The sequence below is a fragment of the Eulemur rufifrons genome, chromosome 7 (genome assembly GCF_041146395.1).
Source record: "Eulemur rufifrons isolate Redbay chromosome 7, OSU_ERuf_1, whole genome shotgun sequence".
Taxonomy (NCBI): domain Eukaryota; kingdom Metazoa; phylum Chordata; class Mammalia; order Primates; family Lemuridae; genus Eulemur; species Eulemur rufifrons.
This window is the reverse complement of record NC_090989.1, coordinates 217,109,935-217,127,926: the sequence shown is the minus strand read 5'-3', so window position 1 is coordinate 217,127,926 and position 17,992 is coordinate 217,109,935. Positions and strand designations below refer to the sequence as shown.

At 39.0% G+C, this 17,992-nt stretch overlaps 1 protein-coding gene across 4 annotated transcripts in view; it reads left to right on the top strand.

Annotated features, from left to right (window-relative positions):
• Nucleotides 1–17,992, top strand: part of PCSK5 (proprotein convertase subtilisin/kexin type 5) — a 413,377-nt gene that overhangs the window by 158,977 nt on the left and 236,408 nt on the right. For all 4 annotated transcript variants that reach the window (XM_069476379.1, XM_069476378.1, XM_069476377.1 and 1 more), the window contains exon 8: nucleotides 17,760–17,972. In XM_069476379.1, the coding sequence (XP_069332480.1) occupies nucleotides 17,760–17,972 (213 nt within the window). The remainder of the gene's footprint in view (nucleotides 1–17,759; nucleotides 17,973–17,992) is intronic.

Here is a 17,992-nt window from a genome sequence, read left to right as displayed (position 1 = left end):
GTTTGATTAAGACGCTCACTTTTCTAACTCTGTCAATTTTCAGCTACATTAGAGCCCATTTAAACCATAGGATAATGTTTTAACTCACTGCCTAGAAGTTTTCTTTCAAGGTCCCTTGACACCAAATGAATGTACTCTCTGTAATCTGGTGATTTCATTACCAAAACCGTGGACTGCAAATTACTATTCTCTATCTCTATGCCATCAATAGAACAATCATTCAAATTAAGTAAACCAAGCTTAGTTCATATTTAATCTCAAATTGTATATGTATGGCTATTATAATAAACAGCAGTGTGAAACTTCTCATTTATATGAAAATACTTAGATTAGTAATGCACATAGCATCATGAATGTGCATTATACATGTATGGAAAGCCTAGTGGCCAATAGCTGGTTTTACCAACAGATTAACAGGCATGTTACTGAATCAGATGGCATGAACCAATGATTTTCAAATTTATTTTTGCTGGAGAATCTTTTGCTCAATGAAAATCTTAACTGGAAGCTTAGTATGTAAAACAAATTAAAAAATGGTACTTTGGTTGCAAGAAGAGTTAAAAGGGGTCAAGATTAGAAAAAAAATCATCTGAGAAAGCTACTTAAACACAGGAAGATTATATTTAGAAATAAGTAATTTGGAAAAAATTTACTCTGTAATCATTATTAATTACAAAAGTAACCTATGCTCATTGTAGCGGGTCATACACACAAATATATAAAGATGAAATTAACAGTAAATTTCTCCACCCAACTAGGTAATCATTGTTAATAATATAGACCACATCTTTCCATACTCCTGTGCACATTAACATGCCAAACGGGATCATATACCCCTGCACATTGCTGCATTCACCAAACAATCTACCACAGGGGTCCTTCCAGGACAGCCCATAAAACAGAACTCATTTGTTTCAAAATGTTTGAAGTATAGAGATATCATAATTTTTTCAACAGTCAGGTGAAGATCTTTCAAGATTTTAACCAGTAAAAAAAGGAGCTCAGTTTTAAAACAAACCATTTAAAGTTGAGGTAGTAACAAAAGAAATAACTTCTAAAAAGGAAAAATTATTTTCTGGCTCCTAGCATTGCACATCTAAATATGGAAAAACAGTAATGACGCATTTAAATATGATAAGGTCAACAGGATAGCATTTTCATGTGTTTGATAGGCTTTCGGGCTGGGGTAGAGTTGAGTCCAGTATCCATCATTCACTTCTCTCTGACCATATATAGATCAAGGTACCACTCTGTTTCCATTTTCTCATCTAAGGTAGGTGAAAAGAGTACTCTCAGAGATGTGATAAGTGTTAAATGATATTATAATGCATATAAAGTAATTACCACAGTGCCTAAATTATAATAAATCCACTTAATTTTGTTTTGAGAGAAAAGATCACGTTCTTCCAAAAAACTGTTTATATTTGTCCTTCATACCTCATCCTTCTCTCCTATACTATTTCCACACTACAGAATCCTAGATGATTCCATTGAGTTACCTGTTGGGGTAGATTAAAAATAGTACAGTCCAAGTAAATATAGACTTTCTGAGCTCTGTAAAGTCATTTATTTTGTTCTTCTTGTGTCTGTACATGCCTTCAATTTCATTTGCCCCTAAAAGCACATCTTCAATTTCAGTGAGATAACCTCTAGATATATAAATTCATTCCAGTTATCCATGTTTGTAGTCCTGAATTTAGTTTATATTTTCCCAAAGGATATTTCTCTAAATATCTATGAATATATAATTTAATGTTTATAAGCAGTATATTGGTAGTCTTTTCCAGGAAAAAGAAAGCTTTTACTGCTTTCTGTGTACTCAGGATCCAAGGAGACCAAAAGATTGATAATCTTTTGAGATTATTCTAACTTATGTTTTTATATAACACATATTGTCATATATATAGAAAATAATTGGATAAAAACTTTATACAAAGTTAGATTATAGAGTACAATAAAGAAATAAGTGATTTGTTAGTTGAGTGATTTGAGGAATGAAAAAATAAATGACTGATAAAACAATTCCTTCAGTTCACTAATTGAAAACCTATGCACCAGCCTAATGTCACTCTGACCTTTTGGGGTTTTAACTGCATCATCTATAAAAATGCAGGGATTTGAATTTGTTCATTCATCCTATTAAATTTAGTGAGCTTGCACTTTCTATACACTGTAGATAAAGAGGTGAAAAAGACATCTAAGTTTTTTATGTAATATATAAAAGTTCCTACATTCTCGCCACAAGATGAAAGACAACCAACCAAAGAAATATTCAAGACTGTTTCAGCAGAAGATAAAAGTAATGAATGGAATTAAACGTGGCTAAGGGAAGTAGCAGAACAGCTTTAGTCAGGGAGGGAAGGGTGTCCTCTTTGAGGAAGTGATATTTGAACAGGGACTTATATAATAACAAGCCAAGTATGTGAAGAACATGGCGGGGTGAATGTTCTATGCAGAAGGAACCCCAAGTAGGGAAAGATTTTGGTGTATTCTCAGAACAGAGTGCTAATTAGGGCTTTGGAAGCAACGGGAACAGAAAGAGGGCAGAGGGAGATGGTTTGGAGGGGTAGGCAGGGGCCAGCTCAGCAAGGCTTTCTAAACCATGGAAGGTATTTGCATTTTATTCTGTTATAGGAAGCCATTGGAGATTTTAAACAGAGTCATGGCCTGACCTGATTCACAATTGTAAAAGATCACTGCTGTGTAAACAGTGGGCTGTACGTGGGGTGAGGGATGGGCAGGCAAGGGTGGAAGATTGAAGTGGTCCAGGGGTGTGTTGGACCAGGGTGGCAGCAGCATCAAAATGACCAAAGAGATCAGCCAGCAACAGAGAGAAGCCCAAGTATCAAGCAAGATTTTCAGAGGAAATAAGTAAATTTTGATCAGGGAGTCCAAGTATTGATTGCATCCATTCCTTCTGCTTGCTAATCAAAAAATGTAGCAAATATTGGATTTCAAAATGCTCCCTATTTGTTTACTATAAGATAAGCATTTGGCTCAATAGAATGTAACACTGTTTCCAAAGACTTTAACAAAATCAGAATTGATTCAATTTATAGCTCTGTTAGAATTAATGTGCCAAAATTGCATTAGAAAACCTATGTTAAACAAACCATGTCACAGTTGACAACTTTCTCTTTCTCCTAAGGAATGCATTTTATTTTATTTTAAGGAGTTATAAAATTAAGTGCAAGAATTAGAATTGTAAAATGTGGGATGCCTACAATTAGTAATAGTAATAGCAGCATGAACAACATTTAAGATTTTGGCTGGTCTATTATACTATAGTCACTCTTCTAAGCCCTAAAATAGATAACTTTTAATCTTCATAATAATGTCATTAAGATAGGTAGTGATTATAGAGAGGAAAAACAGAAAGTCAGCACAGCTAAAGAAGTCAGGATATGGACCTCAACGAAATCTAGTAAACTCTGTTACTTGTTGTCATTTCTATTTTACTTGGCACATCTAACCTTCCACCTTTATCTGTGACCACATACACTCACTTTTCTCCTGTTAACTATTGTAATTAATTGTTCCTCTCCTACCTCCTCCATTTGTTCACTGGACCCCATCCCTTCTTACCTCATCGAAGACCTGTCTCAAGCGATTCTTTTTTCTTTTATTATCAAAATTTTTCCCTCAACTCTATTATTTCCATCAATATATATTCTTACTGTTAATCCTCCTATCCTAAAAAAATGAGAGGAAACGCCCTCTCTTGTCTTATCTCCGTCCTAATACTGCCTCATTTTTTTTCCCCTTTAGAATGAAATTCCTTGAAACCATTGTTCATCGCTGCCCTCTACCAACTCTTTTATTTCCCATTATCTCTTGAAGCCAGTGCTTCAGGACTCCACCTCAGCAATCCACTGAAGCTGCTCTCATCAGAGTCAGAGAGACCTCCCTGGGCAAAACCCAGGGCTTCTCTCTGAGCTCTCATCGAACTTGTCCTAACAAGGACCCCTGCCTTGTTTTTCCTATGCACAATATATAACACACTCACACACTCCAACACTTCCGAACCCTTTCTTTGCAATTGGTGTCCCTCCTTCTATTTATTTTATCTACTTATCTTATTGGTTATCTCCTCCATAAAGGCCCAAATTTTAACTGCTTGTTCTACTGTATCCCACGTACCCAAAACAGTATCTGGTACTCAGCAGGTGTTTAGCGAAGAAAGACTGAATGTAGGAATGACTTCCATGCCAACTTGCTGCATACTTGCATTGTTTTGCTTAATATTCTAGAAATAAGTCATAAACATACATTTTATAGTACGGTGGTTAAAATGCCCAGACTCTGAATTCGGGCTCTCTGGTTGAAAATGTGAGTTCTAGTACCTTTTTTTTTAAACCTCGTTCCAGTTAATTAGCCTCTCAGAGGATTAGTTTGTTTCTCTATAAAATGGAGCTAAATGCTAGTAATTACTTTATAGGAGTGTTGTGAGGATTATATGATTAATGCTTGTAAAATATTCAGTAAAGTTCCTAAAACAATGTAAAATCTCTAATTATGTTATGAATCTTACTCATTATCACCACTGAAAACGGGCAAAGGTAATAAAAACAAAATGCTGATTAATCATGTAAAATACATAAAAGTCTTGATTGTTCTAAATCTCTGGGTTTAATCAATTTCATATTGCTGAATAATTTTATGGAAGGTAATTATATAATCTTGAGATTATTATTAAGGAATGGCTTTTATAAGTGGGAGAAAATATCCACGAGAATATTTTCTAAAGCATTTCCATAAATCACAAACTTAAATACTAAACAAAAGGGGTTGGAGATAGAGGGAGTTTGCTGTCAAGGACACTTGAGAAACATCACTTACATGCTTGCTTTGTAGTTTTTAAAGCACATTAAAGGCTCTGAGAAGTCCTGTGGCAAAGAGATCCATTTAACTTATCAAGGTTCTCAACTTTAGTCACGTAGAAGTTTTTCTCTTTATGAATTTTTGAATTGCTTTTAAATGTATTTCATTTTAAAATCTGGAAGTAGTTTATGAAAATTCAACTAAACTCATTAGACCTTTGGAGTCAGGATATTCGAACGCTAGTGGTTAAGTCAGTTTTACCACCATTCATGCATGTCTTTGCTTGTGGATGGCACTACCATTCACCCAGCCTCCCTTTCTAAAACCTGTGATTTCTTTCTTTCCTCATCCCAGTCATCTAATAAGTCTTGCTTGTACGATTTCCTAGAAGTCTGTGGAATCCGCCCTCTTGTCCTCACGATTAGAACCTACATCTCTCGTATAGACTTCTACTATTAGCACACTTGTGAAACTTCCCAGCTTAAGCTTCCACTTTCAATTCTGCATGAACCCTGCAATCAAAGAAGTACTTTTATGCACAAATCTTGCCATTTTTTTTCTCTTTAAAACTCACGACTGCTCCCCCTGACTGACAAAAAACATTCTAGGCTTCTTAGCAGAGCATACGATTTTGTCAGGGATCTCAGAATTGAAATTTTACATGTCATCTTAGGAAAGGACAGTTTAAAAGGTTCTCCCATTCACATTGACGTGGTTCCATTTGCCATGGTGAGCCTTTGGTCTGGCTTCCTGGTGTGACCGGCAAAGAGCTCCCCCTGGGGGCAATCTTGGCTTACCTTCCCAGTCCGTCCGAAATAGGAAAACGATTTTATAAAACAAGTTGAGTCAGTTGACAATGTTGCGGATATAGGTGACCCCAGGTTTGTTGTCAAAATAAGAAGCTAAGAACCTAAAGTTTTCTTTGATAGATTCTTTATTCCTTCGTTTATTCCTAATTACATTCAGAGGACGTTCACTGGGTGGTTATAATATTCCAGGCACTTTGCTAAGTGGAAGGGAAACACGAATAACACCCGGCCCTTGTCTTTGGGGAACTCACTGTATAATGATGAATAAATGTTCTAAGTAAAGTGCGAACAAACTCCCAAAGTCCCTTCAGTTTACAGACTTGGGTAAGCTAGGGCAGAAAAAGCAGAACACAGTAACAAAACTTTAGTGCAGTCTAGTTGCCTCGGAATCATCTTCTTTGCCCCATTTGGATTATTAAACTTTAATAAGACCTGGTGCAATTGATATTCATCAGCAGGTGTCTAACGCATTGACAGCATTTCACAATTTCCTGACAAGTGTGTTTAATAACATTCTTTAGAAAAAGAGCAAAAAACTTGAAATTGAATCTTTTCCGTAGTCAGAAAGGCCTATATTAAGGTTACCAGTACTTCCCTTATTATTTTACTCAAGAAATATTTCTTAAGTACCCACGATATGCCAAGCACTGGTTTGGCATTGACCTTAGTCTTACCTTAGTCTGGAGAAATCACGCAGTTCATTGTAGATATGTTAGGGGCACAGCTCATGAAGTCTGCTTTGTTATTTTATCTACAAGTATACTTTCAAGTCCAGGTTTTTGTTTTGTTTTTTCCTTTGGAGCTTTTTTGGCTTTTGAAATACCAGTTGAAGCATGAATTTACAACTGAAGAGAGCCACTGTCCAGCATGGGCAAGAAAAGTCAATGAAATCAGAATCATTGGCCCTTAATCTCCCTATTGGAACAGTGGCCCTTATCCCACTCTCATTCTATTATATTCGGGGGTTCAGATGGAAACCGAGACATTTGAGGAACATTTATTGGCATGTGTCTGACTGTTCAGTCTCTTATGAGGACCATGATTATTGTTTTGCCTTCCCATCATCAACTGCCTTTTCAATTTGCCAGATTTTGAAACTAGATACTTGAAGTATTTGCTGAAAGCACAAAGTTGCTGTACAGTCATACATAGCTCTTCCATACACACGTGTGCACACACACATATTCTCCACCCTTAAATTAAAGGCATATGTTCACCAGGAGGGGAGAGAAGAGGTATAATGAGCTTATATAATAAAAGCAGTAATGAAAATCATAATAAAATTAACTGATTCCACCCAGGAGGGATATGTTTTTATCTGATATACATCCAACTGTAACGGGATTGGTACCAGTTTGCATTTTAATAAATGACAGATTGCTGTTAAATTAGTTGGCAAATGTTGTAAAACTTTGGAATGATACATGGTTAGGCAAAGATAGAGAAGGGAGCTTATTTAAAAATTGGTTCCACTTAATGAAAATTGACTTTAACTGGGATTTACTTTAAAAATCCTCCCTCAGGATTTAACTATATCCTGGTGAAACTCTGTGTATTTAGAACAGTAACAAAGCTAAGAAGTGGCTTTCCAAGTATACCCAATATAATATCATCCATTTTGGAAACAAAGAAATGTGTATCTTTCATAAACACCTATGTGGTTTCATATTATATAATTGTCACAAAGTTATCTGACACCCAAGTATCAAATTTAGATGACTGTATTAATGTGAATTGTGATACATTTTTGTGGGAAGGAGCACAAATCTATTCTGGCCTTGTGGAGGTGCAATTTGAAAGATTTATTATCACCTTGTTTTCAGTTTTAGTTTAGAGATTCCTTAGTCACTCTGTGAATAATTTAAATTAACTTTTGGGGATCCTGTTCTAAACCCCTCTGTTAGACTCTTCTATTAGTATTCCTGGATTAACCGGATACCAGTAACAGTCTCTTTTTTCTTTGGGTTTGTTTTGTTGTCTTTACAGTGATTACTGGGCCACCTGGGGGGAAAGTGAATTCCTTCTCACAGGAGTGTTCTAGTATAGGCTGGGTGGTCCCTATTGAGGGAAGATTCAAAATCATACAGGGATTGAACTGGGTCAAGTAAAGGTCCATACCTGTCCTGAGTTGCTGTGATTTGAACCAAGATTTGAGGGAAAGCTGATGGGGAGAACAGACAGATCACTTTCCTTCAACATAACATGGCAGTAATTGGGAAAAAATGGCCACTATGTAATCAACAAGGATCAGTTGAGCTGGGTTGATGATATCAAATGATTTGAAAGTATAGGGCCGGGCGCGGTGGCTCACGCCTGTAATCCTAGCACTCTGGGAGGCCGAGGCGGGTGGATTGCTCAAGGTCAGGAGTTCGAGACCAGCCTGAGCGAGACCCCGTCTCTACTAAAAATAGAAAGACATTATATGGACAACTAAAAATCTATATAGAAAAAATTAGCCGGGCATAGTGGCGCATGCCTGTAGTCCCAGCTACTCGGGAGGCTGAGGCAGTAGGATCGCTTGAGCCGAGGAGTCTGAGGTTGCTGTGAGCTAGGCTGACGCCACGGCACTCACTCTAGCCTGGGCAACAAAGTGAGACTCTGTCTCAACAAAAAAAAAAAAAAAAAAAAAAAAAAAAAAGAAAGTACATATGGCTTCTACAGCAGATTTTTTTCTCACTTAACCTGAACCTACATTCCTCATTGGCTACCTCTGATAGCCAATTGAATTAGGCATTGGGATGCTGCTCACTGGTTCACCCGCTTTATTGATTTGTAAACTGAGTCTTGGCAAAGTTAGGTGACATGGCCAGTAAGAAGCATGAGTGTGGTGCTCCCCGCCACCAGGCTGTGTGCGATGTCTGCTGTCGTGGAGTGAGTCACGTGCCCATCTGTGCACACTCAGCGCTCAGCCAACAGTAGCTGAGGGTGGTCACAAAAGTGAACGCTACCGCAAAGATCTCTCTCTTCTCTGAATTCCCGGAGAACTTATTATCCAGGCAACTGATTTGGCACATCCTGAACTTCACTATATGGTCTGTTCTCTTCCTCTTCATCCTTGGATGAGTCCCAGGATGGTGCAGAGAGTGCCAGCCTTGTTCAGTTTGGTTACTCGCTAGCTGTTTGACCTGAGACAAGTTATCAAAGTTTCCGTATCCCTTAGAAAAAGCTATGATAAAATTTGCTTTATGTTGCCATTATGTAGTCTGAATGAGATCGCCCACATGCAGCGCACACCCCGGGGCGAGGCTCCTCCTCAGAGGAAGGGCCACACTGGATGCATCTGTAAGGACCCTGGAATAGTCAGCACAGAGTCGTGTAAATATCATGAGCCTAATACCAATTGTAATTTTTTCTAAAGTAGAATTTGTTTTAAGACAAGATTGTGTTTATGGGTAGAAAACGTAGAGGGCTGATTTTCTCTGTTTCAGAAACGTTAGGAGCTACTCCGTGTAAGGTCAAGGTCACTGCTTCATGTAGTAGAGGCTGATACCCTTCAAGCCCCATGCTGGGCTTTAGAGAGGGGCAGCTTGCTTACCCCTTCAGAGCTGAGCTGACAGTTGGAACCAGTTCACAGGGAGGGATTTTGTATTCTAGAGCTAACTTAGAGAAGAGTATGAACTTTTCATTATTGCAGGAATATCCCTCTATCCTGCTTTCCAAGAGCCTTTCCAAACATTTACAGTAAATTCCTTTCATGCCCCCGTTGATAATAAATGTTTTTACTCTCTGTGAAAAGAATATTTCAGATGTTACCCCTTCAGTATATATAACAAGGTGTATATTTCTGAGCATTTTCAACAGCGGTAATTAATGTGAATACTGGAAATGTCTGTCTCAGTTTCATAAACCTGGCTCTCCTGAAAGTCTGAGCATACTTTTACCTTTGCTCTGGGATGATCCAAGATGTAGGAACTTTTGGCAGGTAGGAGAATGACTTTTCTTCTCCAAAATATGAGTATGCTGGGATGGTGGGTGCACCCAGAACAGCTGTGTTGGTGCTATCCACTATTGATTGTGATTATTTCAGAGAGCATATGAGATACACATTTACTTCTTCAGCTGCTTGGAATGAGGAATTGAGAAACCTAGTCTGCAGGCTCCTCCTTCCTTCCAGCCAGCATTAGCGGTTCCCATTCATTCTTGGGGAAAACAGCCTGTGTGGGACTCAAAGCATGGAGGACTGTGGAAGTGACCAGAAATAACTATTAACCTGAGTCTTGCTGAGGCTTCTGTGAGTCAGATGAGGACAATGAGGTCTGAAGAAAAACAGGGGATTGATGGATATGACTTAACCATAGGTAGAATGTTAAAAAAAGACAATTATCTGGGAATTGTTGATTTAGCAAATGTGATAAGGCAGAAGGGGAAGTTGTTTTTGTTATTTAAATTTTTCTCTAATCCACTATTGTTAAGTTTATTTTCCTAAACCGTGTTGTTCAGTATTTTTAGGAACACCCAGTGTCACTACTAGTCAACGGAAATGTGCATCAGACAAGCAAAACTGGGTGCATTTCAGTCCCAGCCCTGCCTCTAATTGGCTCTGCTAACTTAATTTCCTTAGTTTCCTTATATATAAATTTAACATTTCACTGAATGAACCTCTGATGTGTCCAGCTTTACGTAACATCCCTAGTACATGATTGGGCTCCAAATTTTTATTATTTGAAATTCCTGAATATACAGAATAGCTAAAGGTTAATCAAAATAAAATTCTTTGCTTGAAAGCATATTTATTTCCATTAGTAAACACACCCCGTTTTTATTTCTTCATAGATATTTTACTACCCTTTCTCCATGAAAGACTGATAATCTGGTTATGCCATAAAGATAAACAAAGTAAAAAGAAAGCTCTACGGTGTTGTAGTAACTGCCGTCAAGAGCCAAGGGTCACACTTGTGCACTTTTGTGATGAGTTAAGAAGCTTTGTTAAATGGCTGAGCCCTCCTCATTGTCAAGCCTTCTGAAGAAAGGACATCTCTGATAATAAGATTGATTCTATTAAGCCTTTAGTGAGCTGATGCTCTACTGAATTTATATTCCAGCAGATATGATGGATAAGCAGCTCAATTTTTTTCTTTCTATTCACACAATAAATATAAAATTTGCTGATTATCAGGAACCTGAGTGTAGGGGAGTTCTGTATTTGTAGCAGTGATTAATTATTCTTTACACTAGTCTTTGGCTACTTTACTCCATCTCCAAGTGTTTAGAAAACTGACCTAAAGTCACCTTTATGTTCCCTGAATTCGGTGCAATATGCTGTCCATTCATGGACTAGAACAGGAACAATCTTGCGAAAAGGCCCTAATGTAGGTTATAAATGACATTCATTTCAAATTTTGTCATTTTACCAAAATGCTTGCAACAGTTGTCACCAGCAGCTATTCCTGTAATCATCATCGGGCTCTCTAGTCTTTTAAAAGTGAAGTCAACTGCATCTGGTGTGCTCAGGAAGCATATAAAATGGATTTTCATTTGTGAATGGCAAAATTAATATGGTTGCTAATAACTGTATCTAATATTTTCAGTGTGTTATTAAAAAGTCAAAGGAACATAAAAAAATTACTTCATATACTTGGCCTAGTGGCCTATTGTGTACATGGGAAATTAGAATACAGAGTACCCGGTGTGGAGCTGAGAAGATGGATGAGATTACGATGGCGAGGATGAGGAAGGAATGAAGTTGTGTCACATGAGAAATGGCAGGAAGACAGAAATGAGGAGAAATAGGCTACTATCGGAAAAAACCTTTGCTCCATTTTTCCCCCTAGAGAAGTAGACAGTAACGGCATTTGTATTTTCCATCTTTTTCATCAGCCATCCTTTGGTAGGCTAAGTAGTAGCGTAGAATGAGAGTGGTGAAGACACTCCCGTAGAGTGGTTTTTGGAAGTCAGTCTGTGGATGTTTAGACAGTCCTTCCTCCCGGTCTAACTTAGGGCTGCATGGGCAGCTCTGGCCGCTGACACTCTAAAACAGATGGATTAAGATTGAGACCACGAGTAGGGGCAGGAACGGAACTGAGGAGGGCCCTGGCCAGTAGGTGTTGGTGGAGGACACTCGCTGGGTTGTTGGCTCGCTGTTGAAATCATCTTTGGGGAGCTGTTGCTTTCCATTGGTAAGCATTTTCAATTCAATAATTTTTCTTTGGAAACAAGTGGAATTACTGAACTGTTTGCTACATTGAAATCACTAAGTAAATATACCATAATTATGGACAGTTTGGTTTCAAGATATAGAAAGTAGCTCCTCCATTTATCTTAGTTATTCTGAGAGCACAACAATGACATATTCTGAAAATGGAAGTGGAATCAGGTGAAATCTGTATACTCTTTACATTGGACAAAACATATCTGTCTGATTTGAGCCCCTTGGGTTTTTTTGGGGGGGATGGCACACTTTAGTCCCTGTGTCTACTTTAGTTTTGTATAATTAATTTCCCCACCCTCAGCCCCCATCTTAATCAAATGAACTGATTAAAGAAACAAGTCTCAGGCGTTAGTAAGCTCATCCCAAAGATGTCTTGTTGCATCTGTACCATGGCTACGTTCTCTATGTGCATCCCAAAGAAAGCTTTCTCCCACCAGGCTATACCAGTTTAGTCTCCAAGGCCCTGGGACTGGAGTGCCCATCTGCTCTTGATTTGTTTTCAATTATCTACTGTATGTCTTTTCTGGTTGCTTTTCAGGTCACCTTTGTGGTTCATGTGAATCATTTATCCTGTTGATAATAATGATTCAAAAAGTTATTAAAATTGCTTAAAGAAGCAATACATTTTAGCATTCTGAAACAAATGGTTTGTGTGAGTGCTACAAAAAAAACAATAATTTAAAAATAATAGTTTTTTAAAGGGTTTTGTTGTGTTTTTGTTTTTGAGGTGTTGTTCTTTTTTCTTTTTGCCTTTACATTATGTTTCTATACCAGACCTGTTTCTTTCAATGAATCCTGCTCTGTGAAGGAATAAGATTCATTTTGGAAACACTAGTGAGAGTGTCCTTGAGCTTTAAAAAGATGAACAGTTCTGTCTTCATATCTCAGCTGCTGAGTCATTAGGGGTAGGAATCCCGTCTCTCTCCACCGCCCCCTGCCCCTTATCCCTGGAGGGCCCTTGTCTACGGAATGTAAGTGGCCATGGTATATGGAAGAGCCCACAGAGAGGACTGTGCTCTCTTTGCACTGAGAGGCGGAATGTCAAAAAAGATTGGGAGAGGAATGGCAAGGGGCTTTGGTAAGTTGGGTATTGAGGCTGTGCTTAGAAGACTACAGATAACTGAAAGTTCCTCGTTCTAAAGTAGTTTTCTTGTGCCTCTGCATGTCGACATACAGAGTTACAGAGGTTCTGGTCAAATCTGAGGTCTCTACCACTTGTCTCCACCACATCCTATTTATATGATACTGGGCATATTACTTAATGTTTCTCAGTTTTCTAATCTGTACAAATCCACACAATATCATATCTTGCTGGTGTTGCTCTAAATTAATAATATATGAAAGTGTCCAGCATGATATCTAGCCACATATTAATATATGATGTTATCTTTCTTCCTCCTTTTTATATCACAAGAAATCTCCCCTTTATTCATGTCCCTTTAAGCATACTTTCTAAGCAATACAGGAGAACAAAGTAATATTAAAATACCAAGTAAAACCTAACTACAGTGGTTAAAAAATAATCACAACATTTTAAAGAAAGAAATTTAGTTTCATCATACTCTACAGCTCTCAAAAGCTAGCTCGGGGTGTGTGATTTAATTGGTAATCCAGCATAAAGTGGCCTTTTCTGACCTCCTGAGCCACAAATAAGTCCACTCCCTTTCTATCCTTTAATAATAATGCTTATGGGGTAATATAAATTGATTTTTGTAGGGCATATGTGAAAAAAACACATGCACATTTAATGCACAAAGGGAGTATTTACAGTTTGGTCAAATGGATCCTGCATGGATTTCACAATATATTTTACCTTAAGTTTACTAAGTTTTAATTTAGCACTCAATTAAGCCGAAGGGATTTTTTGTTTGTTTGTTTTGCCATACAAAGCCATATTTAATTAACCAATTGCAGTCACAATATTCACCAAGCTAAAAAATGTCATTATTTCCTACACTTCAGGAAAATATTGGCCTCAAGATTCTTTTCTCTTTATAGTACTTTGCCCACCCTCCCTGGTCCCTCCACCCCACATTAGCGTTTAATTCTTAAATGACTCTGTATGTTGGAGAAATGTCCAGATTTTTTTTTTTCCACATGTGTTTTGGTTTCTGGATGCTTCATACTAATGAAAACCCCCATGCATCTGTAGTAAATAAATCTTTGAATTGTTAATTGTTTCACATTAACCCCATAGATCTTTAGCAGCTGTCTGTATGGCATTTTCAGCCCACAAATTCAGTCTGTTTATTCCTGGAACTTTAATCATAAACCATCCGCACGAGCACAAAGGTCGGATTGCCTCCTCGTGGATAGGATGACGCCAGCCTCTGTGTGTCCCGTGTCAGAACACACGGAATCCAGTGAGGGGCAGGCCGTGCGTATCTCCTCTCTCCTTACATTAGTTAGCTCCGGCTGCCGTAACAAAACACCACAGACCGGGCGGCTTAAAAACAGAATTTATTTTCTTGAAGTTCTAGAGGTTGGGAGGCTGGAAGTTTAAGAGCTGGAGCCTGGTGAAGCCTCTCCACAGCTTGCAGACAGCCCCCTTCTCGCTGTGCCCTGGTGTGTGTGGACGGTCCTCTGTGCCCACACTCTGAGAAAGAGAGAGCGCTCTTGTCTTCCTCTTTTGATATGGACACCAGTCCTATCAGATTAGAGCCCTCCATTTGTGACCTCATTTAACCTTAACTGTCTCATTAAAAACTCTGTCTCCAAATATAGTCACATTGGGTTTTAAGGCTTCAACATATGAATCGGGAGGAACACAACTCAGTCCTCAGCACACTTTAAGGACTATTCTGAATGTCTCCTATTTAACCCTTAAGAGCTCTCTCCATGAGCTCCGTGCATAGTGACACTGCCCTCCATGGCCTCTGCCTGTGGACTCCCAGGTTCACGGGCTTCTGGTGCGGTTTGACCAGTGGGGTCTATTGGCAAGAAACACGATTGTCACAGGAGGAGACTGAGGGCTCAGTATGTGTTCACCTGTCCCCCTGCCTGCATGGCCAATGTGAGTTTGTGTATCCCCTGACCAACGCCTGTTCGCCTGTCTCAGCTCCAGTGACTCCCATCTGCCCGTGCAGCCTCAGGCCTGAGAGTGGTTGTTTACCCCACACTGTCCTTTGGGGTTTCCCTTCACCATGCTCAGTTGTAAAAGAATTCCCTCAAATTGTCTGTTTAATACAAGGATGTTGCCTCTGTCTTGAAGGGACATTTTTAGGGCAGTAGCAAGACCCGCTATTCTCTTAGCCTAAGGCTCTCTCAACCCACTGGAGCCCCAGAGGACTCCTAGGCAATGTCATTGTCCTCCTTACCGGTGTCAGCTGTGGGTGCTGCCAGAATCGAATGACTTGTGTTCATACTTCTGAGGGGGAGCCCCTCTCTGGTTCTGATTCGGTATCAGCTCTAGTTCTCCTACCAAGTTTGGAAAGGACTTGGGGGATGGTCTGCTCTTAGATCCTAATACCAAGCTTCAACGAAGGCACGGGAGATTTGGCTGAAAACAGTACAATAACCATTAGCCCTCTTTTTGCCCAAAAGACGCTGTTATAAGGGCTAATAGCTCAGGCTTTGGCACTTAGAGATTTCAGTCTGGTCCTGGCATTAGTGAGCATTTCTAAGACCCAGTTTGCTCATCTGTAAAAGGATGAGGATATGGGCTTGGATTGTGCAGAATAATGTTTGCATAGTGCTTGGCATGTAGCAAGTTTCTAGAAATGTTAGGCTGTGTTGTTTTTAGAACACAGTGGACCTTCTATGGGTAAAAACCTCTTTTGATCATAACATAAAAAATTATCTCTTAAGAACTGGCCTTGTATTTTCCCTCTTTAATAGAGGAATTAATGTGTTTGTTTCTACTTTTATAAGTAGTACACGGTCAGAGGAGGTTGATATAAAAAAGAAAATAAAAATCTTTCCTAAACTTCACCAAACAGGATGTCTATTACGTTGTCACTTTATGATGGCTTTACGTGTCTAACTTTACGCACATAGACTTCTCTGTATACACACACACTTTTTTCCTAAACTGTGATCATACTGTATCATTTCACATCCTACATTTGTAACTACATCATGAACACAAAAGTACTTCCTGAATATTTTATTAAATATTCTCTAAAATCAAATTACTTTTTAAAGATCTTTTAATTGAATTCTATACATAGGCACACAGTCGTAATTTTACATAGATTTACACATGTGATGGTACCATTTATGCTTTTTCATTGCTTTGCGGTTCTTTATCATCTGGGATGGTGCTGTTGAGACCAGGTGGGTGTGCCACCTCACGTGTTCTGTTCACCTGTCCAGTAAGGCCCAATGTGACTGTGCTTTCTGCCCAAAACATGGCCTCTCAGTGTCCGATTAGGGGATGTATGGAGGGATGTATTGATGATAGACTGGAACATTCTTCCTTCTCTGGCTATGTCGTTCTGTGTTTGAAGCCTAGAGACGAGTCAGTCACCAGGGTTTCTCAGTCGGACCACCCACACCTTAGTGTCCTCCTAGAGACTGACAAAGAATTAAACACGATTCTTAGTTCATGATGGCTTGGTGATTTCTGTGTCCTTTGTGTTTGGTGAATATTCTGATGGGAAACAGGAGGAATGGTAAACCGGGCCCAGCTATTTATAGCCACAGCAACCGGAAGGTCATACTCGTGTCTCTCCATGAATTTTTCCTGTTCCTTTGTGATCCTACTGCATTTCTCCAAGTTGAAGGACAAAAAGAAATCTATGTTCAGGTCCATCAAATCATGTCATAAATATTCATTCTGTTCCTTCAAGATTCAAGGTCGGGGAGAGTTTATTGTTGGATACCCGAGATTCTTTCTTGTCTCTCTTTCTTTGTCTCTCTTTCCAGAAATTCTAAGACAGCATCCCAAATACTTTTCCTTCCACCTATGACCAGAAAGTTAGGGCCTGGAGGGAAGAAAGAGGCTCAGCAATCACCAATTATGCGGCTTTGGTTTTTACTTCCTAATTACAAAATGATGGATTTGGCCTAGATATCCTCCAACATGCCTTCTAGCTTTAAAATGGTAAAATTTCTTCATCTATAACTATTCCCAGAAATACTCTTCACTTTGGCTTATTTCTCTGCTTTCTCCTGAAGACCTCATCTTAGAGAACTAGTCACTGTACTTTATAAGTCTGTGTTGTACTTTCCTTCTATCCCTTGATTATTTAGGACCATAGGAAAGTCTTTTAATTGTTTGATTTTTAGCTACCAAGTTTTGGCATAAAGAAAGTGACTCTATCTCCTAGCACTGTAGAAAAAAGTTAATGGATCTGGTTGAAGAAGATATCCATGATCAAATACATTTGGAAATTACCTTAGACTCTATCCTGCCCTTAGAATTTTGCAGTGGTCACTCACTTACTAAAGGCTCCTAGAGGTTTTACAATAAAGAAGCTTATTTAATTTTGTATAACTAAGGGGTTCCCAAACATACACAATCATGAAATCCTTTATTTATGATGGCATCCATTAACATCCCTTCGTAATGAATATCCACACCATGCATAGGGGCGGTAGGTCCCAGAAGTGAGTACCTGGTCAGTGCCTGCTTCTGCTGCCCACTGACGATGTGCTGCAGCATAGATGCATAGCCTCTCTACGCTTAAGTACCTCAATTTCTCATCTGCATAATGGGGACAAAAATGGTACCAGTCTCACAGGGTTGTTGAAAGATTCAGTCCGTTTCATATAAAGCATTTAGAATTGTGCTCAGTCCCTAGATATTAGCCATTATTATTGTCATCATTGGTGCACTTGTTACTTGTATGACTGTTTTAGTTTATAAAAATAACTCCTCTTACCTCCGCTCGAAAGCAGCTTAAGCCTAGCTTATTAAAATAACATCGCATCCCTTCTGCAGATATTCGATTTTGTCCTGTTATTCTGATCTCCTCTTCATTTAGTGCCTGTGATCCTCGTCTTTTCAGACCGTCATTTAGCTTTCTGTTTGTGAACAGGGGCGGAGAGGTCTCGGCTCTGTGTTTGTCTGGGCATCCGGAAATGGCGGGAGGAGCAAAGACCACTGCTCCTGTGATGGCTACACCAACAGCATCTACACCATCTCCATCAGCAGCACAGCGGAAAGCGGAAAGAAACCTTGGTACCTGGAAGAGTGTTCATCCACGCTGGCCACCACCTACAGCAGTGGAGAGTCTTATGATAAGAAAATAGTAAGTGGCATTTGCATGCC